Consider the following 26,512-nt stretch of genomic DNA (forward strand, 5'->3'; position numbering starts at 1 on the left):
ACCTGCATAGGGAGATCATTTCTCATCCTTAAAACTGAAATTCTTTTTTTTTAATTTTTTTAAAACATTTTTTACTTATTTTTGAGAGACAGAGAGTGCAAACAGGGGAGGGGCAGAGAAAAAGGGAGACACAGAATCCAAAGCAGGCTCCAGGTTCTGAGCTGTCAGCACTGAGCCCAACGCGAGGCTCAAACCCATGAACCATAAGATCATGACCTGAGCCAAAGTCGGTCACTTAACTGACAGAGCCACCCAGGTGCCCCAAAACTGGCATTCTTTCAAGATGGATAGTTGTGTGTCTGCAATTTCAAGCTCATAAACAGACTTTCTCCAAACATAGCCTAACTAAATTTAGAGACTAATAAAGGGGAAAAAAAAAAGAGATTCATGAATTCATCCCATTGGTATTTGTCCCTTTCTATCAAATCTATTCTCTATTTCCAGACATGTTCAAGGCCTTCCAGTGATTTTACTCCTGCTCCTTCTTCTCCTTAGAATACTCTTTTTCCTCATTCCCTTCATCTCAATATGACCAAATCCTGTCTAGCAGTCAAAGCCAGGCTTAAAGCTTCCATCTCCACAGAGTGTTGCCTGACCTTACATGCAGATATATAATAGATGATTACATTTGGAGGATATTTTGAGGAAATAATAGTGTGTTTTTCTGGCTGCCACTTCCAAGAAGCTGGCCATCCTAAGTAGGTATATGATTTTCAATAAATACTCTGTTGAATAGAAAAAAGAGTAGAGTTATGACAAACTATAATCGAGGGGTTACAGTTCTGCTGACATTGCAACCTATCTCCAACCTTCCTAGCACATTTTCATTTCAATCAAGTCATTATTGCATCACATCCTAAAAGTAATGAATAGCCTAACATTAAATGTTTTCACTAAAAAAATTTAATTACATGAGCTCTCTAGAGATCACTGGATACATGATAGATTATAACATTAAACTTGGAAATCATTTCTCTGTATGATTTGCAGCTTCTTAGAGCCCCTACCCATTTAAGCAAGACAGATATCAGCACTTGACTTGGAGACTTGAATTCTTTAGGATTATTTTCTCAATTTTTTGGCTAAAATTAAGATTCTACAGGTGAGGAAAAAAAAAAGATTCTACATGTGGGAAATAAATATCTGAAAAAAAATCCAATATCTTTCTTGATTATGTTTTTCATTTTCTTTAGTGAGATATTCCATAGGTGAAATTTATATGTAAATAATTTCCAATATATTGAATTTTATATATTTCTCTTCATGTGTGCTAAAAATGATCATGTTTTTTTTTCAGCTTCCAGTGAGGAGAAATCTATTATTTCTACATTATCAAGGAAAAAATGTGAATCACAACAGCCTCTAAGAAGCATATACAATGATTCCTCACTTAATCAATTTTGTGAACATCTTACTGAGTCTGTCATTTGCCATTTAACTTCAAGCATTTCTGGTAACACCAAAGATAGTAGAGAAAAAGAGAAAACATTGGAAAGCCAAAATGCAACATTTAACAAGATTATTTCAATTGATTCTCAAATGTTTGAGAGTAGGTCAATTTCTATTGGAGAACTTGCTTTAAGTATTTCCGAAATCATTACCAAAATCCTCTTTAACAGTAACATTATAGAGGTTGACATTGCACAACAAATGTGTCCTTTAAAAACAAAGTACATTTACTGCCCAGGAGTAGCTGCTGATGACTTTGATAATCTCTTTCAGGATCTTTTAACAGGAGTAATTCATGTAATGTCCAGAGAAACAGGAAAAAACCATCATCTTGAAAGCAATGGAAGAAAAAAATCATTTTCCGTGCTTAGAAAAAATAGTGTGCCCATTTGCAATGAAACAAATACCATGGAAAGACAGAAAGGATCCAGAAATTGTGAAGCATCTACTTACCAAATAGATCATCTCCTTCAAAAAAATAAATTAAATTATCTGGCATGTAAGTTAGACAATCTGGTTGGTAGTCTAAAAACTTGTGAATCCAAAGAAGTAGTCAATAAAGTTTTTAATATTGTTTTAGATTTATTTTCACCAGATGAATATCCAGGTGAGGCCATGAATTCTAATAAAAAAGCAGGAACATTTTCCTCATCCTCAAATGAGCAGCAAACTAATAGCGTACTTGGAAATAACTTTGGCCTCACCCCCAAATCAGTTTTTCTTCTCAATGTCGTGTGTGAGAAACTTATAAGAACACTTTTGGAAAAATGCACAAGCACTGTTTTTCTTGATAATAGCCCTCTTTCTGATGAAATATCAGCAGAAGAATGTAAACTTTTAAAAATACTGCAAAGTGTAGAAGACAAAGAATTTGATTATTGTAAGGGAGCAATGGACTGTGAACAATTTCAAGGAGATTATATGTCAGACTATTTGGAAAATCTGGCAGAAATGGATCAAGATTTATTATCATCAGACTCTATGCTTACTATTATTTCCCACAGCTTGGTTAAATCATTGATGGACAAACTATGTCACAGTACACAACTCCCCCAAAGCCCACCTTTTGCAAACAAGCATTTGAGGCACACAGGAAGAGAAATACAGTCTAGTTTCATAAATGCACAAAGGCCAGAATTAACAGAATTAGGACAAGGTAAAGCCTTTTTAGGATTCATGAATTATGAAGGTAATGCTTTGACAGGATCCCTGAATAATCTCAGAGGGTTTAGCCCCCAAAAGCAATCACCATTTGGCAAGAAATGTTCAGTAAATTCCACTTCTGTGTCCCTTCTCAAAAGACAGGGAACAAAGGATATGGATTCAATACCCATCCATAATAAGCTATATCCAGGAGATATAAATATCGGTGTGTATTCAGCCACATTTTTGGAGGAGATAATTTCAGAACTGTTTTTTAATCTCTCTACTTCACTGTGGGGAAAAAATGAAAACATCACCGAGGGCCGGCTCAATGAGATGAATACATTATTTGTCAATGGTGTAGTAAATAAGTTTAATAACGCACAAGTCACTGTCTTACGGGATGTTGAAGAAAGGCTGTGTTTTCCACCAATCCATAAAGAAACGATTAGTAGAATTGTTGACTCAGTTTATTATGATGTTTTACAGCAATATAAATTGAAAGTGACTTGTGATGATAATCTGGCATGTGACAATACCTCAATAGCAGAAAAAATAACTAGTAACATATTGTTAGAGATTTTAGACTACCAACTCCCATCTTGCTTCAGAGAAAAGCTCATACCAAATTCATATTACCCTCTCCAAGCTGAAATTATATTGCAGAAACTTCAAAATAACTTGAGAAAATTTACTTCCCAGTTCAGGTCTTCAACAGGCTACAGCACCATGTTGTCACATTCATTTTTAGAAGACATCATCAGAAGACTTTTATCTCAACTGATTCCTTCACCCAACAAGACCTCCCCTTTGGGAAACAAATATTTCATGAGTTCAGATTTCAGTGAAATGTCTACTTGTATAATAAATAAGGTTATGTCAGCCATTTCAAAACATAAAATTTGGTTCACTATATATGATAATCAGTATCTATGTAGCGGAAAAAACCTCCAGAAGATGGTGGATACCGTTTATCACAATATTATGCAAATGTTTGATTCTCTTGTTTCAATACAGAAAAGTATAGCCAGCCGAAGCCCAATTATGATTGACCGAATAGCCGGTTTTATTATCCAAGAGATTATTGAAAATCATCTTCAGCCATTTTTGTGTGGAGAAGGTTTACCTCGTCCAAAGACTCCATCGGATGCCGTATCAAATATGGTTAAACAGGTTCTCAATGAAGTTATAGAGTCACAGAGACCCCACACGCCATCACCCTCAGGTATTTATCCTGATACATTTGTAGGGGCAATTGTTGCCAGACTTTTATCAAAGATTTTCAGTCCAAAGCATAACACTAAAATTGAACTAGAAAATATGACCCAAAAAATAGTAAACTCAATAAATAACCATTTTAACAAAGCTAAAATTCACATTCTATATGATGGCAAAGAACAGTCTTACACCTCTACAGATACAGATATTGTGGATAAACTTGTCACCTCGATTTATAGAAATGTTTTAAAACAGCATGGGCTAGACCCTGAGGTTGATAAAGAGTCTGAAGACAGTGATATTTTTGTGGAAAATATTACAAAGTTAATTGTAGCAGCTATTTCAGATTACCTTCTTCATCCTCTATTTTCTGGGGATGTGTCATCATATTCCTCTTCTATTTCAATGGCTGAGAATATTGTTCAGGACACTCTTGGTAACATCAGTAAATCTACCAAGACAAGTCAGAATTTATCTCCATATAACACCTTGCTGCCATACACGTTTTTGGAAGACATGGTAAGAGTACTATTATCTAGAATATTTCCTCCTGCATCTAGCATTGTTCCAGATAGAGAAAGCCCAAAAGACAGATTAAGAATGAATTTCAACGAAATTGCTTCAGAGATAATCAGTGATATTAGGATGAAAATTTCCCAACATGAAATTCGGTTTTCAAAAAATGAAGAAGAAACCAAGTTTGTTTATTCCGAAGATGATGTTCAGCATCTCGTGGACTCAGTATTCAAAAATATTTTGCAAAACTCTGAGTCTCAAGAATTAGTTGAGCAAAATATCACAAGCAGTAATGATGTTCTTATTGATAGAATAGCAGGTTTTATCATTAAACATATCTGTCAACAACATCTTCAGCCATTTGTGGATGGAAAGTTATTACCTTCTTCATCATATAAATATTTTGATGATGAGAGAAAACAGTGGTTTTATGCCAGTGTTTATTCCTCAACTTTCTTGGAAGATGTAGTCTCTGGGGTTTTAAGCAAAATATTCCACAGGGTGTTAGGCATTGTACAAACAACATCAGGAAGGGATTCAGAAGATGAACTGTTTGATAAAGCTGAAAAACTCATCCATTTGATAGCAGAGGAATTCTCAAAAGTTGAAGTTAGCATTCTAGAGAATGCTGAGGAACAACTGTGTTTGCCTCCAGTGGAGAGAGATGCAGTCAAGAACATTATTGATATGGCATACAGCAAACTTCTTCAAGAATATGAAATGGAAATAATGTCTCCTAAAGATTTTCTAAATGACACAAAAACATTGGCTGCAAGGATAACTAAAATCATCCTTGCTGAAACTTTTGATTTCCAAATTCATCCACACCTCATAGGAAAGATTCCTTTTAAGTCACACTCCAAACTCAATACTAATGTTTTAATAAAAAGACTTCAGTGTAACATTTCCAAATCAAAATTTCAAAGGCAGGCATCAACAATATATACTACCATGTTATCACATACTCATTTGGAAAAAATTGTCACTCAGCTTATATCTCAGATGACTCCATTGGCCTCCATGACAGAACACCCAGATACTTCTCAACCAGACTTAAATAATACAGTCACAAAACTGATAAATGAAATTATGTCAATAATTTCAAAACATGCAATATGTATTATTAAACATGGGAATGAAAAACAAAGTATGATTTCAGAAAAAGATATCCAGTCTATGGTTGATTCCATTTATGCTGATCTTTCATGTTCAAATCTATACCAATCCCTTACAAGAGATAAAAAAGGTATAAGTAATATAGCTGTTTCAAAAATAGCAAGTTTTATAATAAAAGAAATCTTTAACCACCATCTTCAGTCATTTTTATCTGAAGATAAAACTCTTGTTTCAGCTGCAGTTGATCAAACATATAAACAGAAAGCAATAGATCCTAAAAAGAGAGAGTTATCTTTCATTGTGAACTCGGCTGTGTTTTGGGAGGAGGTAATTTCTGAGCTTTTATGTAAACTCCTTTATGCATTCTCACACAATTTCTTGGCTGCTGAAAACCCAGATACAGTAAAAGCCAAAATTACTGGTATTGTTACAACATTAGTAAATTCGATTGTTCTGGAGTTTACCACATCAGAGATTTTAGTTGCAGATAACTTTGATGATGACATGTGTTTTTCAGAAGGATATAAAGAAATTGTTAAAAACACAGTCAACCTAATTTATGAAAAAATTTTAGATGATTATAAATCTCTGATGCAAGTATACAGGGCTGTACAAAGTGACACTATTTGTTTTGGGAGAAAAATATATCATTTGCTATTGGAGGAAATTTATGAATATCAGGTGCAGTCATTAGTTTCAGGAGAATTAGTGTCTTCTTCCTATTCTTCCCCTCAAGCTGATAATATCATCAGAAATGTGCTCAATGTCATCACAAAGGATAGCCATACCTTGCCATCATGTATTACTGTGTTGCCTCGTTCTCTTTTGGAAGATATGATTTACAAGCTGCTAGTGCATATCTTCCCTTCAACTGACACTGAAAGTGAACTAAAAGAGGAAGAAGTTATATCCGATTGTGAGTTTGTAGATGCAACTTCGAAACTGACAGATGAAATTATCAAAGAAATTTCTGAACATGAGATTCGCCTTGCCACAGCAGAGGAGAATGCAGAAAGTATGCAATTAGAAGTGATTGAGAGTTTGGTTGATTCTATATGTAATAATATTTTGAAGAAATCTGAATTTCAAGCTGAAGTACAGAAAGGTACAGACAAAAAAGGAGGCTCATTCCTCAGTAAAATAGCTGGATTCATCATGAAAGAAATCGTGGATCATCATCTGCATCCATTTTTACATGGTGAAGAACCATCTTCCAGTGACTTCTCTGATTATGAGCATGTGTCTGTACTTAGTAAACCTGATAAAGAAAAGACACAGCCTGCTCTTTATTCAGCTACATTTTTGGAAGATGTAATCGTTGAGCTTGTTCATAAATTTTATTCTCTTCCAAGTATTACTAAAGATTCTAAGAAAAAAGAAATGGTAGAGCCAGACCTTGTGGGCTTAGCTATAAAATTTGCAAACTCTCTGATAGGAGAATTTAGGAAAAGTGAAATTAAAGTTCTACCAAATGCTGAAGGAACACTTTCTTTTCCACCAATTCATAAAGAAACAGTTGACAAAATATCCAATTTTGTGTATGATCAGTTCATAGGAAAGTATGGATCTAGTGATATTCAGAAGGTTGATAAAAGTAACATTGTCATAGAAATGATTGCCACTTTAGCTCAGAAGGCAATCTCTGCTTTTAAGATTCAACCACTTTTTTCAGGAGACTTGTCTTCCACCTTCTTTTCATTTCTAAATCCAGATAACATCACCCAAAGGGTTCAGCATTTACCGCAGCAAACCTCTACACAGATAAACAAATGCTTAAAAGGGAATGAACTTGCTTTACCAAAACATTCATATAAACACAGTTTTGCAACCATAAACGAGAAAAACGTGCTGGACACTTTGGAAATAGACAGAGGTACAATAAGTAGAAAGACAAGACTCAAAACTGAAGAGACCTCAATGAAAAAAGGTGACATCCAAGATCCAATAGTTCCCTCTGCAACTAGAATTATGAAAAGCAACATAGTTAACCTGTTATCAGGGTCAGCTGAAAGTGTGGCAAACAAAAAGAAAGAGACAGAAAATAAAATGGAAACTTCCATTAAAAAACATGAGAATTTATCAAGAGTTACTTTTCCAACCACCAGTGTGAAAAGTAAAGTTATGCAGGAGCCAGATTTAAAGATAACTCTAAAAAACAATCACATTGAGAAGAAAAACATACCAGTTTCAAAATATAAGAAGAGACAATATAATAATATAGACGTACAATTTCCTACTGATGATACAGAATATAAGGAGGAAGTACTTGGACCAAAATTTGAAATAAACATTGAAAAGAAGATTGACTATACAAGAGAAAATACACTTAAAAAAGAAGACACGCCCTTTCAGTTATCTTTGACATCTGAAGCAAGAAATACAGAGACCACAGCAGAGAATTTTTTGAAAACAGTTACCCAAAAGCCAAATAATGAGGATGGAAAAGACTCTCCGTCTCAAACAGATATAAGTGAGAAACAATACTCAGATTATGAGTATGTTCAAAATGTCACTGAAAACATTTACGACAATATCTTCGAAATATGTAATTCTCCAGAATCAGCAAATTATTCAAAACCCCGCAGTCTCCCAAATCATACAACATTGCTTGCAATTCAAGAAGTTGGTGAAGATTTTACACAGTCTGTTTCAACAAAGGATTCATCCCTCTCAATTAACAAAAATCTCCCTGTCAAAGAGAAAGAGAGAAATAAAGAAAGAGAGAGAGAGGAAGAAAGAGAGAAAGAGAAAGATAGAGAGAGAGGGAAAAAAACAGAAAAAGTGAAAAGTAAGGAGATTAAAAATGAACCCAGTAAATCAGACAGTCCTCACTACCCACCAAAAACTAAACCCGGAATTGCTCCTGCTAAATTTTTAGAAGATGTTATCACTGAAATGGTTAACAAATTGATCTTTTTTTCCTCATCAGAAACACAAACATGTGATAGACGTCAAAATGTAAGAGATGATGAAAATCAATCTGAACTTTATGACACAGCTGTGAAACTTATGCACTCACTGTTAAAGGAATTTTCAGATGCTCAAATTAAGGTATTTAGGCCACATAAGGGAAATCAGTTTTTTCCACCTGTAGATAAAGTGTCATCAGTTCCTAAAGCACTTCTTTGGCATAAAGAATCTACAGATGAAACACCATCCAACATTAAGAAAATAACTGTGGATAGAATGCCACATATGCATAAAGTGACTAGAAAACCCTCATCAAATAAGATATCTTTAGATAAAATACAAGCAATTGATAAAACATTGGTTGACAAAGTTGTTCATTCTTCTGTATGCAATATTTTGAAGGAATATGGATCTCAGGATTCCATTTGTAAAAATATAAAGAGTAACGGGGAAAATTTAGCAAGAAGACTAGCCAGTACAGTGATAAATGAAATTTTTCAACATCAACTTGATTTCATATTTTGTGATGAAGTTCCAGCTTCAGCATGTTTGCCTCTGGAATCTAAAGATGTTAAAAACATCCGAAAGGTGGCACAAACAGCCAGCAAAGAATGTCAAACATTATCACCATATACCATCCTGCTGCCTCACAAATTTTTGGAAAATGTGATTTTTGCTCTTTTATCCAAAATTTTCTTAACAGAATCCAACACGGAAGTAGAAACATCTGAGTACAGTTGGTTCACAGAATTGGACTTCCTTCAAATGAATTTATTAAATACAGTTACAACAGCAATCGCCAATGATAAAGATATGACTATACAGTATGTGAAATGCTTGCATCCCAATGATGATGAAATTATTCAATTAGTGATGCATTCTATTTATAATAACCTCTTATCACAGTTTGGATCACAAGAGATTATACAAAACTGTGTAGCCAGTGGATGCAGAATCCTTTCAGAAACCATAGTTGACTTAGTTATGCGAGAAGTGGCTGGCAATCAATTGCAAAACTATTTTTCTGGAGAGCTAACTCCACATCAGTGTGCAGAAGTTGACAATGTTGTTGAAAATATTCTTAAAGATGTTATCCAAACTGCTGATGCTCCCCAGCCTCAACCATCACATGTTCATATACTGCCTTATAACATGATAGAAGAAATTGCTGTAAAATTTTTATCAAAGCTTTTATCTGTGTTTCCAAAAGTGGATAAGGAAAGAACCAAATCTCTAGAAACTGACATGCAAAAAATAAGCTCAAAAATAATAAATTCAATACAAGAATTTATCTCCAAAAGTAAGATTAAACTTACACCGCCAGCCAAGGAATTGCCTACTGTACCTTTAGCCAACAATGAAACTATTGAAAAGGTAGTTAATTCTGTTTACACCAGTGTTTTAAAGCACTCTGGCTCACACACTTCTATATTTAAGGATTTAATGGGTAAAAGCAATGTCCTCTCTGATGTAATAGGTTTTTTAATGGTGAAGGAAATTTCCAACTCTGAACTTCAACCTCAAGTAGAGGACAAAGCATCAAGTTCAGAATTAGTTCTGGAAGCTGTCAAAATTATGGAGAAAGTGGTCAAAATTGTTGATGAATTTAAGTCCCAGGAAAAGTCTTCATCCAAAAAAGAGTCTATGTTAGATGCCAGGTTGTTAGAGGAAGCACTGGCCTTGTTCTTGGCTAAAATAGTAAGGTTGCCAAGTGCCTCAAGCAAAGATGCAAAAAATTTATCAAAGCCTGAGTTAAATAAAATTGCATCTCAACTGACAAAATCAGTGACAGCTGAAATTTCCCAAAGTAACATTAATCTTGTTGCTGCTGATCCTGAAGGACACTTTTTAAATCCAGAAAGCATAGAAATGATTTCTCAGGTTATTGATTCTGTATACAGTAAAGTACTGCAACAATCTGGAACCCATAAAGAACTCTATGATGATATAAAAGGTACAAACACTGTTTTCTCTAAAAACGTGGCTGGTTTAATTATTAATGGAGTTTCACAGTTTCCATTAGATACAGTTAGCACAAAGAATTCAAATGCTAATCTCTCTGGAAATCTAGATGTTAATAAAATTATTCAAAAGGCACAAGAGCATGTGGCTATTGATACACTCCCTGAGTTACAGGAAGAAGAGCCAGATCAAGATTCAAATGAAGAGAATTTTCCAATTAAAATAGTTCCACACGTTGGGAGTAAAGCAATCAAAATAGATCCAGAAATTATCTCAGAACACTTAGCAGTACTTTCTGTAAAAACCCAACCTCTTGAGAAACTCAAGATGGAGTGTTTGAGAAAAACTGGACATAGCATAACAGAACTGAGAAAAGCATCAATAAGCGGGAGAAGCTACTCCTTACCAGACACATCTAATGTAGAAAATATACAGAGAGAAAGACGTATCTCATTGAATCAGGTGGGACGACTGGATGTAAAACCCTTCGAGGTAAGTGCAAAAGCAATAGCAAAACCATAAGTGAATAGTGATTGTCCTGTGATTTCCTTCCTCCAACAGGTATATGGGAATGCACTTTTTGTTGTTATTCCATGCCCAAAAGGAAAACTGGTTGCACAGGTTCATTCCTTTAGTCACATGATTTACAGAGACTTGCCATGTCAGTTCAGTGGATCACTCTAAAAGTCTCAGGCTAGTTTTCCTAAGGAAATCAGTTTAAACTGGCATTTTTAAAGAACAGAAATACAGGGAAATGCCCTTAACAGTAAAATAAGGATGACTGAAATTATAATCTTCATTTGCAGATTCAGAGGAAACACAGTCTCCTATAGTTCCTGTTATTTTTTGTGGATATCTACATTCTTTATTGTGGATAGCTAAAGCAGTTTTTAAAGGCCAGTTAAAGAATATCAGGATATATGAGGTTTCAAAAACTATCTAAAATAGTTTTAATTTCTCAAACTTACGACTCTATAACAGTGGTACTCTTTACTTTTAGCAGCGTTCACTAACAAACATTACATTACAAATGCTAGATTATACTTGTTTGTTATCATTTTATTTTAATTAGCCTTCCTCGATTTTTTCTATATCCTCTATAAGTGCCCAGTTTCCTCTTCTGTCCATATTTGAGACCCAGTTGCCCTAATGCTGCCATTTTGGTAAACTGGACCTAGTTCTGCCCTAAATTAGCTACACACTAGGGCATCAAACATATTATTTGATTATGTGATTAAATATATTATTTGATTAAAGTCCTAAGGACTTTAAAATGTCAAAATGATGTCCTTGTTACATGGAAACTATAGCACTGAGGACAAAGGAATTGTCTGGCCTATAGAGTTACACTGATCTACACGTTTTGATTTTTGTCAATCCCCTTAAATTGATGGTGTTCACTCATCAGAAGACTGGGTATGCTTAGGGATATAATCTGTGGCCTGGAAAATGAGCAAAGTTTGATAGAACCCTTCTCCCTGGAGCATAAACTTGAGGTGAATGTTTTGCCAGTACTATCTTGTAAGGCACTGAATTCCATCTTAGAGTCGGTAAGTATGTTAATTAGTGCTTTATATTTTCATACTCAAATACTGAGATCACCATGGGCTGAGGCACAAATTAATCTCCTTTGCCCTAAATTTTCTGGACCAGATGACAGTTCCTTCCAGCTCTAAGATTTACTCTTACATATGTGTTCTCATCACTGTATTAGCATATTGCTTAGCAGTCTTCATTTATATATAAGTAATCCCTTGGGGTAAGATTTGTATGAACAGACTGTAAACTAACAGTACTCAAAATCTGTTTTTAATTATCTGTAGAATTGTCTGTCACAAATCTTACTCTTAGTTAATGCCTCTCTTTACTTAAGTCATTTATAGACCACACACAGTGGGAAAGAGAATATTTAAGCCAAAAAAATTACCCCTGTCCTTTTAAGGGGAAGAAAAGCCATCCTAAAAAAAAATTTTTTTTAAAGCAGATACATAGAACTTTATCAAGACATATTATTTGCACGAATCTGGGTTCCAATACTGTATATCTTTAGCATAGGGACAGAAAAGAGACAAAAGAACAATAGATTAGTTCAAAGAATCTAAACATTTGTTGGCTCCATGTCAGTACTTTGTTTTCTGTTTTGAGTACTATAAATTCCCAACACACTAGGAATATACATATCAAACTATATATAATAACAAATTCCAAAGCCATATGGAATTATTTTTGATTTCTAAACCACTAGTTCCCTCTACTAACACAGAAAATCAAAATTGATTGTGTTTTATCTTCTTGAAAAAGCTGTTTCTATATTTTGTTTCCACAGAAGATATTTTTTTAGGGCATCATTATCTGAAAAACTGGATCACAGTGTTACAAAGGGATGTTGAAGTCTAAGATTACTAACTCAGTTTGGAGGTTCTGTGGCATCATCAAAGGCTACAGAAATTAGAGAAATTCTGTTATTTAATTATCATTGTCTTTTCTTTGATCTGTCCTTAAACATTGAAAATGGAAAGCTTTCCACTGACTTGACTTGGGAGGGTAAGAAAAACATTAAGAGTTATGTTGTGAAGATTCTTTTGGAAAATATAACCAGGATCAGGAGTGGAAGAACAGGGATTGAGGAGTCAAAGACCTTCACAAGTTTGGTTATTCATCGTTTTAAAAAGCCAATATCAGACAATACCTTGCTTTTTTTATTACAAATATGTACATTTGGATTCTCTATGACTGCCTATGTAGAATTTTAGAAAAGTGGATTATAGTGTCTACTTCTGTCCCCAGACTTCAAAGTCAATGAAAAAACAAAAAGTAAATTATTATGCAACAAAATATAAAATTTAAGCTAAATAAATAAATAAATAGAAGGAAAGAAAGAAAAAGAAAAAGACTAGAAGGAAACCTATGTTAGACCTTCCTCTATACTTGGGAGTAAATTCTGGCAGATTAATATGATCTCTGGAATATTAAAAAAAATGCTAGATACTGACAAATATTTTTTATAACTTTCATTTGTTTCTTCTTTATACAAGTAGTGGCATTGAAAGATAATACTACTTAAATTGAAACTATAAATCATATTAAAATAGCTATATTACAATAGAACCACAGAAAGAGTGAATGAAGCATTGGTTTTTAATATTCATTGTACCTTCAATTCCAGGCTGTTTGCAGAAATTCATTTCAGAATATAAGAAAGCCTGATATCACCAAGGTAGAGCTTTTAAAGGATGTTCAGACCAAAAAAGATCTTATCATTCGGTTAGTAGCTCATGATATTGATCAAGAAGATTCAGAAAGTATCATAGAAGAGGGACTAATGTCTGAAGATGAAGTTGTTTCAAGAGAGGTTGTAAAAGAAGAACACTTCAGAGAGCAATTTGAAGACCAAGTGAAAGAAGCCATGAAGCCAGTAGAAAGCAAAGTTGTTTCTCCCAAGCCAACACTAAGCACAAACACCCTGAAAAAATTTTTTTCTTTAAGAAAATGTTGTCAGTCCACATCCAGTGCAAATATTGAAAGTACTGAAGGAACCTCAAATCATATAATAGAACTTCAGGGGAGAAAAGTTAAAAGAACCATTGCTGAGTTTGACATGGCCACGTGCTCAACAGCCGTGACTGAAACAGACTCTTGGAAGAAAAAGCCACAGAGTAAGGTGAATGAGAAACATAACTGTCAGTGACCAGATATCTATGCAAAGAATAGAGATCTTCAGATATTCTGTCCATGAATGTATCTTAATTAGGCAGTAAAGAATACTTACATGGTTCCAGTCTCTTCCCAAGCCTGGTATTAATTACAGTATAACAGAATTATTAACAGATGAAACCATGAAACTCAAATGAGGGAAAGCAGATAACTGAAAGAGACCTAGATTAGTTAGAAGCCCAAGGAGAACAGAAAATGAAAACCACTGAAAAGAAATGCAACCTACTTATTTAAATATATCATTTAATCGATTCCAGTCCTTTTTGTTATTTTGGCTGGTAAATAACAGCCAAAATTGAACATTTTGTGTAAGAAGACTTACACAAGTAGGATAGGACTAGATTGGGTCAACATAGGAGGAAGTGAAAAAAAGATCCATACAAATTCAAATTGTCTGGGTTTGATTCCTGACTCTCCTTTAATAGCTATGTTTCCTTTGGGCAAGCTACATAGCCAACTTTTTTCTTAAAAGTTACTTAGCCAACATGCCCAAAATAAACAGGCTAATCAAAATATTTTAAGTATCATCCTTGTAATCAGCCCATAAACTCCACCATTATCGTGGGGCATAGCTCTTGTCCCTGGAATCATAACTCTGAAATGACAGCCTCAACTTCAGTGATCATAGGGGGTTGGCCATGTCCAATAATTAGTACCAAAACATGTTTTTGTAAACTTTGTATGATTTGGGATTTCCTGGTGAGACAACTCTATTGATTATCCAATTAACATGATTCATGTGTAAATACAGAAGCTGAGATGAGCCAGAGAAAAAGAAAAGAAATACAACTGTGTTCAATTCAGAAGCTTAACAAGTGAATTATCTTCACACAAATTTTGATCTATTTGTTGGGAAGCTATGTGTGATTTCATGACCAGATGCAGTCTGCAGAATAGCTTTCTTGAGCCTCATATTCAGAAATGCTGGCTTTATAGGTAGCCAAAGAAATGTTATAGCATATAGCATAATTGTATATAGCAAATGTATAGCAAATTGTATATAGCAAAATTCAAAATGGATTATATGAACAATAATCTCAATATTCGCTTTTTTTGAGATTTTAAGAAAAATCACAATAATGATATTCTCGTAAAAAATATGGTCATGAAATCACACATGACTTCCCAACAAATAGATCAGAGTACATGTTAAGATAATTGATCTGAAAAGCATCTGAATTGAACAGAGTTATGTCTCTTTTCTTTTCCTTTTTGAAGTCGGTAAGGTATGATTTAAAATATTTGTAAAGTGCAGAAATGGAAAACTATATTCTTCAAACAATCTGAAATTTAAAATCTATTCAAACTCCCATATTATAATAGATCATCCTCACTAAGTCATTCCCCAAAAAATACATATTGGAAAGAGATCTTTTAATGAGAATCATGGGGTTCATCCATCTTTTAGGTGATTTCTAGATATTTTTTTCATTGTAGTGTAGACTAGAGTTTAAAATATGCCAATAAGGTGAGAAAGTACATGTCAATCTCTATGTGACAAATGTTTTTCACTTTTCCAGAAAGAAGAAAGGAATCTTACTGCTGAACCAACACATCACTTCATACATAGAATTATGAGTTCATCTTCATATAACCTAGAAGATCTGATTTCATCTTCCAGGTATGTGAAATTTAAGCAATATAAAAACAGAAGTTTGAGATGAAAGTATTACTTATTGGAAGAATGAGGCCCCTGGTAAAACTATGGTTGGGCAGTATTCAGCCTTAGACTTTCCTTCATTCCTTCATATTCTTCCCACCTATAGCCTCCCACTGTGAAGACTTCCTGAGGCATTCCCCCTTCTACCTGATCCCTAATTTATAGTTACCTGGTTTGTACATTTTTTTTCTTGTAGAGCAGTATTTTGGATCAAGAATTTGCATATATATATATATATACATATATATATATATATATGTATATATATATATATATATATTTTTTTTTTTACCCTGGGAGACAGGCATAACAGTATCTGCACTATCAGCCCAAAGGGTTCCTGTTCAACTCTCTTCATGAATTAAATGTTCCAGTGTATATAACTGCCTGTAGGAACGATTCAAAGATGAAAGGGAGCAGTGTAAGGTAGACGGTTCATAGATGAACTCTAAAAAACAATGGAGTTTGATGTCGTCCTCTAAGGATAGAAAGCATTTACATGAAAAGACAATTCAGGTTTGGACGACTATAGAGGCAAAGTCTGGAGTATGTGGCAATTATAGAGGACAGAGAAAAGTATACTGTAGATTTGAAATCTAATAACTGTATCTAGAAGAGCTCAAATTTCTTCAACATTGTTCTTAAGTTTATAAGACTATAGGAGATGCAATAGGTATAAGAAGAAAAACTTGCCTGGTTACAGTTCTTTCCACATACCATAAAGGAACTGTTTATTTTCAACAGTGACACTATTTTTGTGACATCTATTCCTGGCCCATCATTGCCTCTTTTTCCTGCATAATGGTTGTTTTAAAATACACTAGTAATGCAGGCACCTCTCTACTGTTTATTTTAATGATGAAGACAGAAGGCACAGATAACATCAAATAAATGTAAATTTAGAGCAAGATGGCAGACCAAGAAACTGCAGTCCCTTATTTCCTCAGGAAGACAAACAAAAAAAAACAACTACATACTGATAAAACAACTTTATACGAGCTCTGACAAGCAGTCAAATATCTGCAGCAACCAAGTGAATGTCTCATCAAGGAAAAGGCATATTCAAACCAGTAGGAAATTCCACAGATTTTTCTTTGCCTTTGCCCAATCCTCTCTGCAATGTGACAAGACACAGTTGGGAAGAAATGGCTCAATTCTCAGTTCCCTCCCTTGGGTTGGAAAGAGCAGACTGGAACTTGTTTGCATTGTTCTGGCCTACCTGTCGGGTGCCTGAGGGAATGTTTCTGTCTCACCTAAATAGACTGAGACAGTGGCACAGTTTGGATCCATGCCTGAAATCACAGAAGGCAGCTGATGGGTGCCACAGTGCATGAAAATCACAGGGGACTGCAGATGCACCTGAGAGTAAGAGCTTACAGGCAGGGGGATGTAATGAATATTAAAGGGCCTGAGAAGAAGTATGATGGGAAGCATTCCTGGAAAATAAAATGTTTAAAAGCATATCAGACAGAGGGAGTCTTTGAAGTTCAGCTGAGAAGATGGCAGATTAGGAGGAACCTAAGCTCATCTTGTCCCATGGATACAACTAGATAACACCCATGCCAGCCATAATTAAACCAGGAAGACTGGTACAAGAAACTCCATAACTAAAGGCAAGGAAGAGGCCTCATCAATAAGGTAGAAAAGGTAAAAACATGGTGTGCGAACAAAACAGACCATGGGCTTCTGTGATAGGGAGGGAACTGGTGGCACCTAGAAGGGCAGAATACAGACTTTCACACAGGGAAGCCAACAAAAGAGGAGAATGAATCTCTGTAATATTTGCCTTTGAGACTAAGAGGAGTCAAATTTCATGAGTTCTTAAAACTAGCAGGACTTAAAGTCTGGAATTTTAAAAATCAGCAGGTTTGGCTATGATAGAGCTCAGAAGGTGTTAGGAAGTGGCATCCTTGCCCTAAAAGAGACAGCATGACAAACAGCCCATGCAGATACAGCATAGAACCAGCATTTTGAAAAATTCAGGGGGCAGACAGGGGAGAGAATGATCTGCTCTTGTCAGAGCACAGCCCAGAGACACAAGGATCTTGGGTAGGCCCCCTCAGGAACAAAGGAGCTAGCAGGTGCCATTTCCCTCCCCTTCCCCCCAGCATAAACAAGGGCCACCTTCAGGAAACAACACAGCAGTTCTTGCCTAACTTGCTTGCACCAAGCATCCCCCCATACTTCAGCAGATCCACCCTTCCCAGTGATGCTAACCTCAGTCTCAGTACTGCAGGCCCCTTCTCCAGAAGACCAGCACAAACCCTGTAAATACCACATTATTTGACCTCTCAAATTTTGCAGGACCTCAGTTCCAGCAGTAGCAGGGGCAGGTCTCATTTTGCAAGCAGACCATTGCACATCTTGCTGCCCACAATAGGCAAAGACAGCCTCCGCAAACAATTGGACTGAAGGAAAAAGAGGCCAAGACTCAATAGCAGGGCACACACAATACACATAAGAGATATCCCCTGAAATGCCAGGCCCTGGGGAACAAGGATACTGCACTGCAGGGCACTACAGGACATCTTCTCCATAAGGCTATGATTATTAAAGAGCAAGGAGTGGCTAACTTTTCTAACACATAGAAACAGACCTAGTCACATGTGACAAATTAATGACCTGGAAGACAGAGTAATGGAAATCAAGCTGTCAAAAAGAGAAGAAAGAAAATTACACAAACTGAGAATTATCTCAGGGAACTCAGTCACTGATTACTTGATACTTAAGAAAGTATCAAGTATAATAACATCTGCATTATAGAGATCTCAGAAGAAGAAAAAGATAAGGGGGCAGAAAATTTATTTGAAGAAATATAGCTGAAAACTTCCCAAATTTGGGGAAAGAAACATATATCCAGATCCAAGAGTCACAGTGATTCCCCCACAATTCAACCCAAGGAGGTCCATACCAAGACAGAGCAATTAAAATGGAAAAAACTGTGATAAAAACATTTTAAAGCAGCAAAAGAAAAGAAGACAGTTATATACAAGGGGAAACTTCATAATGTTATCAGTGGATTTTTCAGCAGAAACTTTGCAGGCCAGAAGGAATTGGCATGATATATTCAAAATGCTGATAGGGAAACATCTGCAACCAAGAACACTCTATCCAGCAAGTCTATCATTCAGAATAGAAGGAGGAATGAAGAGTTTCTCAGACAAACAAAAACTAAAGGAACTAGTGACCACTAACCCAACCTTACAAGAAATATTAAAAAGGACACCTGGAGTGGAAAGGAAGACAATAAGTGAGACTAGGAAAAGTAAAAAACACAAAAGAAGTAAAAATAAATATTTCTGTAAAAATCAGTCAAGGGATTCAAAAATAAAAGGATATGAAATATGATACCATATATCTAAAACATGGGAGGGAAAGGAGTAAAAATTAGATTTAAACACAAGCCACCATCAACTTAATATAGACTGCTCTATACATAAGATGTCCTATACAAACCTAATGGTAACCATAAATCAAAAACCAGTAATACATATGTAAAGAAAAAAGAGAAGCTTATCCAAGTGTATCACTAAAGAAAGCCAACAAACCATAAAAGAGAGCAAAAGAAGAAAGTATCAGAGAAAATATATAGAAACAATCACAAAACAAATAAAAAAGTGGCAATAAATAAGTATCAATAATTACTCTGAATGTAAATGGACTAAATGCTCCAATCAAAACATATAGGGTGTCGGGATGAATTTAAAAATAAGACCCATCTATATGCTACCTACAAGACACTTCAAAAAAAGACATCAGTAGACTGAAAGTGAGGGGATGGAGAAACACCTGTCATGCAAATGGATGCCAAAAGAAACCTGGGGTAGCAATACTTATAGTTGACAAAGTAGACTTTAAAACAAAGACAACTAGAGACAAAGACATTATAAAATAAGAAAGGCAACAATCCAACAAGAGGATATAACAATTGTAAATATTTATACGCCCAACATGAAAACACTCAAATACATAAAACAGTTAATAACAAACATAAAAGAGATAACTGATAGTAAGACAATAATAGTAAGGGACTTTAACACCCCACTTACATCAGTGGACAGAGCATCCAAACCAAAAAGCAGTGAGGAAACAATAGCTTTGAATAACACACTGGACCAGATGGATTTAACAGACATATTCAGAACATTCCATCCTAAACATCAAAATAATACACATTCCTTTCAAGTATACACAGAGCATTTTCCAGAATATATCACACATTAGGTCACAAAACAAGTGTCAACAAATTTAAAAAAATCAAAGTCATACCATGCATCTTTTCTGACCACAACACTATGAAACACTATGAAACACAAGAAAAAAATCTAGAAAGACCACAAATATGGAAGTTAAATAATATGCTATTAAACAATGAATGGGTGAACCAAGAAATCAAAGAAGAAATTACAAATTACATGGAAACAAATGAAAATGAAGACAAAATGGTCCAAAAATTTGGGATGCAGCAAAAGTAGTTCTAACAAGGAAGTTGGTCACAACACAGACCTCCCTTAAGAAACAAGGAAAATCTCAAATAAACAACCTAACCTTAATAGAAGGAAGGAAATAATAAAGTTTAGAGCCAAAATAAATGATATAGAAACAAAGAAAGAAATAAAGAAGGAAAGAAAGAGAGAGAAAGAGAGAGAGAAGAAAGAAAGAAAAAGAAGGAAAGAAAGAAGTAGGAGGAGAGAAGATGGCAGAAAGAAAGAAGTAGGAGGACACTGGGCTCACCGTGTCCTGCTGATCACTTAGATTCCACCCACATCTGCCTAAATAACCTAGAAAACTGCCAGAAGACTAGCAGAACGGACTCTCCAGAGCCAAACGTAGACAAGAGGCCCACGGAAGAGGCTAGGAAGGGCGGAGGTGGTGTGCGCTACACAGACTGGTGGGAGGGAGCTGGGGTGGGGGTGGGGGTGGATGGGCAGCCCGCCAGGCAAGGCAGAACCCCCAAGTCTGACTTGCAAAGTGGAAGGGCCGGACGGAGTGAGTTCTGACAGCCAGCGGGACTTAACATCTGGAATGTTATAAGTCAACAGCTCTGCTCGGAGAGGGGGAGAGTGAAAGGACACCAGGAGGGAGAGGTGTTGAGCCCTGGAAGACAGAGCTCAGCTCCGCAGGGAACAAAGACGCTGGCCAGCGCCATCTCCCTTGCCCATCTCCCTCACCCATCCCCCAGGCAAAATCCTAAAGGGAACCAGTTCCCATCACCAAACTTGCTTGCACTTCACAAACACCCAACGCTGTACTTCTGTGGATCTATCCCTCTGACTGGTCGGCCTCCCTCCCTGGTGCTGCAGGGCCTCTCCCGCAGGGGACCACCGATGGCAAAGCGAGCTAAACCTACCCCTCCCGCCCCTGTGCACCTTGTGGATCCATTCCAGCTAATACGCCAGACCCCATGAAAGCAGCACCACAAGCCTGGCAGTGTGCAAGTAGCCCAGACAGGGGACACAGCACTCCACAGTAAGTCAGCCCCTGGGAGAGGGAAAGATAAGGTACACACCAGTCTGACTGTGTCCCCAGTGCTGGGCTGGGGACAGACATCAGGTCTGACTGCGGCCCCGCCCACCAACGCAAATTACTCCAGAGAGCACAGAGGAAGTGCCCTGCAGTTCCACGCCACCCCAGGGACTATCCAAAATGACAAAATGGAAGAATTCTCTTCAACAGAAACTGCTGGAAGTAGCAACAGCTAATGAATTGATCAAAAACAATTTAAGCAATATAACAGAACAAGAATTTAGATTCATAGTCATAAAATTAATGGCTGGGCTTGAAAAAAGTTTAGAGGACAGCAGAGAATCTATTGCTACAGAGATCAAGGGACTAAGAAATAGTCATGAGGAGTTAAAAAATGTTATAAATGAGGTGCAAAATAAAATGGAGGTGACCACAGCTCGGATTGAAGAGGCAGAGGAGAGACTAGGTGAATTAGGAGATAAAATTATGGGAAAAGAAGGGGCTGAAAAAAAGATTAAAAAATCCAGGAGTATGAGGGGAGAATTAGAGAACTAAGTGATGCAGTGAAACGGAACAATATCCGTATAATAGGAATTCCAGAAGAGGAAGAGAGAGAAAGGGGCTGAAGATGTACTTGAACAAATCATAGCTGAGAACTTCCCTGATCTGGGGAAGGAAAAAGGCATTGAAATCCAAGAGGCACAGAGAACTCCCTTCAGATGTAACTTGAATCGATTTTCTTCTCAACATATCATAGTGAAACTGGCAAAATACAAAGATAAAGAGAAAATTCTGAAAGCAGCTAGGAATAAACACACTCTAACATATAAAGGGAGACCAATAAGACTAGTGGAAGACCTATCTACTGAAACTTGGCAGGCCAGAAAGGAATGGCAGGAAATCTTCAACATGATGAACAGAAAAAAATATGTAGCCGAGAATCCTTTATCCAGCAAGTCTGTCATTCAGAATAGAAGGAGAGATAAAAGTCTTCCAAAACAAACAAAAACTGAAAGAATTCATCACCACTAAACCAGCCCTACAAAAGATCCTAAGCTGGATTCTGTGAGTGAAATGTTGCAAGGACCACAAAGTACCAGAGACATCACTACAAGCATGAAACCTACAGACATCACAATGACTCTAAACCCATATCTTTCAATATAACACTGAATGTAAATGAACTAAATGCGCCAACCAAAAGACATATCAGAATGGATAAAAAAGCAAGACCCATCTATTTGCTGTCTACAAGAGACTCATTTTAGACCTGAGGACACCTTCAGATTAAGAGTGAGGGGATGGAGAACTATTTATCATGCCACTGGGAGTCAAAACAAAGCTGGAGAAGCCATACTTATATCAGACAAACTAGACTTTAAATTAAAGGCTGTAACAAGAGATGAAGAAGGGCATTATATAATAATCACAGGGTCTATCCATCAGGAAGAGTTAACAATTATAAATGTCTATGAACTGAATACAGGAGCCCCCAGATATGTAAAACAATCACAAATGTAAGCAATCTTATTGATAAGAATGTGGTAATTAAAGGGGACATTAATACTCCACTTACAACAATGGACAGATCATTTAGACACAGGTTCAATAAAGAAACAAGGCCCCTGAACGATACAATGGATCAGATGGACTTTACAGATATATTTAAAACTCTGCATCCCAAAGCAACAGAATGCACTTTCTTCTCAAGTGCATATGGAACATTCTCCAAGACAGATCACATATTGGGTCACAAAACAGCCCTTCATAAGTATAAAAGAATTGAGATCATACCATGCATACTTTCAGACCACAATTCTATGAAGCTTGAAATCAACCACAGGAAAAAGTCTGGAAAACCTCCAAAAGCATGGAGGTTAAACAACACCCTACTAAAGAATGAATGGGTCAACCAGGCAATTAGAGAAGAAATGAAAAAATATACAGAAACAAATGAAAATGAATATACAGCAATCCAAATGCTTTGGGATGCAGCGAAGGCAGTCCTGAGAGGAAAATACATTGCAATCCAGGCCTATCTCAAGAAACAAGAAAAATCCCAAATACAAAATCTAACAGCACACTTAAAGGAAATAGAAGCAGAACAGCAAAGATACCCTAAACCCAGCAGAAGAAGAAAGATAATAAAGATCAGAGCAGAAATAAACAACATACAATCTAAAGAAACTGTAGAGCAGATCAATGAAACCAAGAGTTGGTTTTTTGAAAAAATAAACAAAATTGATAAACCTCTAGCCAGGCTTCTCAAAAAGAAAAGGGAGATGACCCAAATAGATAAAATCATGAATGAAAATGGAATTATTACAACCAATCCCTCAGAAATACAAGCAATAATCAGGGAATACTATGAAAAATTATATACCAACAAATTGGACAACCTGGAAGAAATGGACAAATTCCTAAGCAACCACACACTTCCAAAACTCAAACAGGAAGAAATAGAAAACAAACAGACCCATAACCAGGGAAGAAATTGAATCAGATATCAAAAACCTCCCAACAAATGAGTCCAGGACCAGATGGCTTCCCAGGGGAATTCTACCAGACATTTAAAGCAGAGATAATACCTATCCTTCTCAAGCTGTTCCAAAAAATAGAAAGGGAAGGAAAACTTCCAGACTCATTCTATGAAGCCAGTATTACTTTGATTCCTAAACCAGACAGAGACCCAGTAAAAGAAGAGAACTACAGACCAATACCCCTGATGAATATGGATGCAAAAATTCTCAATAAGATACTAGCAAATCGAATTCAACAGCATATAAAAAGAATTATACACCATGATCAAGTGGGATTCATTCCTGGGATGCAGGGCTGGTTCAACATTCGCAAATCAATCAACGTGATACATCACATTAATAAAAGAAAAGATAAGAACCATATCATCCTGTCAATTGATGCAGAAAAAGCATTTGACAAAATTCAGCATCTTAATAAAATCCCTCGAGAAAGTCGGGATAGAAGGAACATACTTAAACATCATAAAAGCCATTTATGAAAAGGCCACAGCCAATATCATCCTCAATGGGGAAAAACTGAGAGCTTTTTCCCTGAGATCAGGATCACGACAGGGATGTCCACTCTCACCACTGTTGTTTAACATAGTGTTGGGAGTTCTAGCATCAGCAATCAGACAATAAAAGGAAATCAAAGGCATCAAAATTGGCAAAGATGAAGTTAAGCTTTCACTTTTTGCAGATGACATGATATTATACATGGAAAACCTGATAGACTCCACCAAAAGTCTGCTAGACTGATACATGAATTCAGCAAAGTCACAGGATACAAAATTAATGTACAGAAATCAGTTGCATTCTTATACACTAATAATGAAGCAACAGAAAGACAAATAAAGAAACTTATCCCATTCACAATTGCACCAAGAAGCATAAAATACCTAGGGATAAACCTAACCAAAGATGTGAAAGATCTGTATGCTGAAAACTATACAAAGTTTATGAAGGAAATTGAAGAAGGTATAAAGAAATGGAAAAACATTCTGTGCTCATGGATTGGAAGAATAAGTATTGTTAAAATGTCAATACTACCCAAAGCAATCTACACATTCAATGCAATCCCAATCAAAATTGCACCAGCATTCTTCTCGAAGTTAGAACAAGCAATCCTAAAATTTATATGGAACCACAAAAGAACCCAAGTAGCGAAAGTAATTTTGAAGAAGACCAAAGCAGGAGGCATCACAATCCCAGACTTTAACCTCTACTACAAAGCTGTAATCATCAAGACAGCATGGTATTGGCACAAAAACAGACACATAGACCAATGGAATAGCATAGAAACCCCAGAACTAGACCCACAAACATATGGCCAACTAATCTTTGACAAAGCAGGAAAGAATATTCAATGGACAAAAGACAGTCTCTTTAACAAATGGTGCTAGGAGAACTGGACAGCAACATGCAGAAGGATGAAACTAGATCACTTTCTTACACCATTCAATAAACTCAATGGAGTTTGCGTTCAATAAACTCAAAATGGATAAAGGACCTGAATGTGAGACAAGAAACCATCAAAACCCTAGAGGAGAAAGCAGGAGAAAACCTCTGTGACCTCAGCCGCAGCAATTTCTTACTTGACACATCTCCAAAGGCAAGGGAATTAAAAGCAAAAATGAACTATTGGGACCTCATGAAGATAAAAAGCTTCTGCACTGCAAAGGAAACAATCAACAAAACTAAAAGGCAACCAATGGAATGGAAAAAGATATTTGCAAATGACATATCGAACAAAGGGCTAGTATCCAAAATCTATAAAGAGCACACCAAACTCCACACCCAAAAAACAAATAATCCAGTGAATAAATGGGCAGAAAACATGAATAGACACTTCTCTAAAGAAGACATCCAGATGGCCAACAGGCACATGAAAAGATGCTCAACTTCACTCCTTATCAGGGAAATACAAATCAAAACCACACTGAGATATCACCTCATGCCTGTCAGAGTGGCTAAAATGAACAAATCAGGAGAACTATAGATGCTGGCGAGGATGTGAAGAAATGGAAACCGTCTTGCACTATTGCTGGGAATGCAAACTGGTGCAGCCACTCTGGAAAACAGTGTGGAGGTTCCTCAAAAAATTAGAAATAGATCTACCCTATGACCCAGCAATAGCACTGCTAGGAATTTACCGAAGGGATACAGGAGTGCTGATGCATCGGGGCACTTGTACCCCATAGTTTATAGCAGCCCTCTCAACAATAGCCAAATTATGGAAAGAGCCTAAATGTCCATCAACTGATGAATGGATAAAGAAATTGTGGTTTATATACACAATGGAATACTACGTGGCAATGAGAAAGAATGAAATATGGTCTTATGTGGATCCTAAGAAACTTAACAGAAGACCATGGGGGAGGGGAATGGAAAAAAAAAAGAGGTTAGAGAGGGAGGGAGCCAAAACATAAGAGACTCTTAAAAACTGAGAACAAACTGAGGGTTGATGGGGGGTGTGGGAGGGAGGGGAGGGTGGGTGATAAGTATTGAGGAGGGCACCTGTTGGAATGAGCACTTGGTGTTGTATGGAAACCAATTTGAGAATAAATTTCATATTTAAAAAAAAAGAAAGAAAGAAAGAAAAGAAAAGAAAGAAAAAAGAGTAGTTCAATGAAACCAGGAGCTTGTTCTTTGTAAAGATCAACAGGAGTGCCTTGATGGCTCAGTTGGTTAAGCATCAGACTTCAGCTCAGGTCATGATATTGTGGTCCATGATTTCAAGTCACACATCAGTCTGTGCTGACAGCTCAGAGCTTGGAGCCTGCTTTAGGTTCTGTCTCCCTCTCTCACTGCCCCTCTCCCACTCACACTCTGTCTCTCT

The 26,512-nt window shown here is 36.3% G+C and overlaps 1 protein-coding gene across 1 annotated transcript in view; it reads left to right on the forward strand.

Annotated features, from left to right (window-relative positions):
- Positions 1 to 26,512, forward strand: part of FSIP2 (fibrous sheath interacting protein 2) — a 97,396-nt gene that overhangs the window by 50,296 nt on the left and 20,588 nt on the right. Inside the window, exons 18-20 of the mRNA XM_030323753.1 lie at positions 1,298 to 10,806; positions 13,481 to 13,975; positions 15,549 to 15,649. Of these exons, the coding sequence (XP_030179613.1) occupies positions 1,298 to 10,806; positions 13,481 to 13,975; positions 15,549 to 15,649 (10,105 nt within the window). The remainder of the gene's footprint in view (positions 1 to 1,297; positions 10,807 to 13,480; positions 13,976 to 15,548; positions 15,650 to 26,512) is intronic.

The sequence above is a fragment of the Lynx canadensis genome, chromosome C1, assembly GCF_007474595.2.
Source record: "Lynx canadensis isolate LIC74 chromosome C1, mLynCan4.pri.v2, whole genome shotgun sequence".
NCBI lineage: Eukaryota > Metazoa > Chordata > Mammalia > Carnivora > Felidae > Lynx > Lynx canadensis.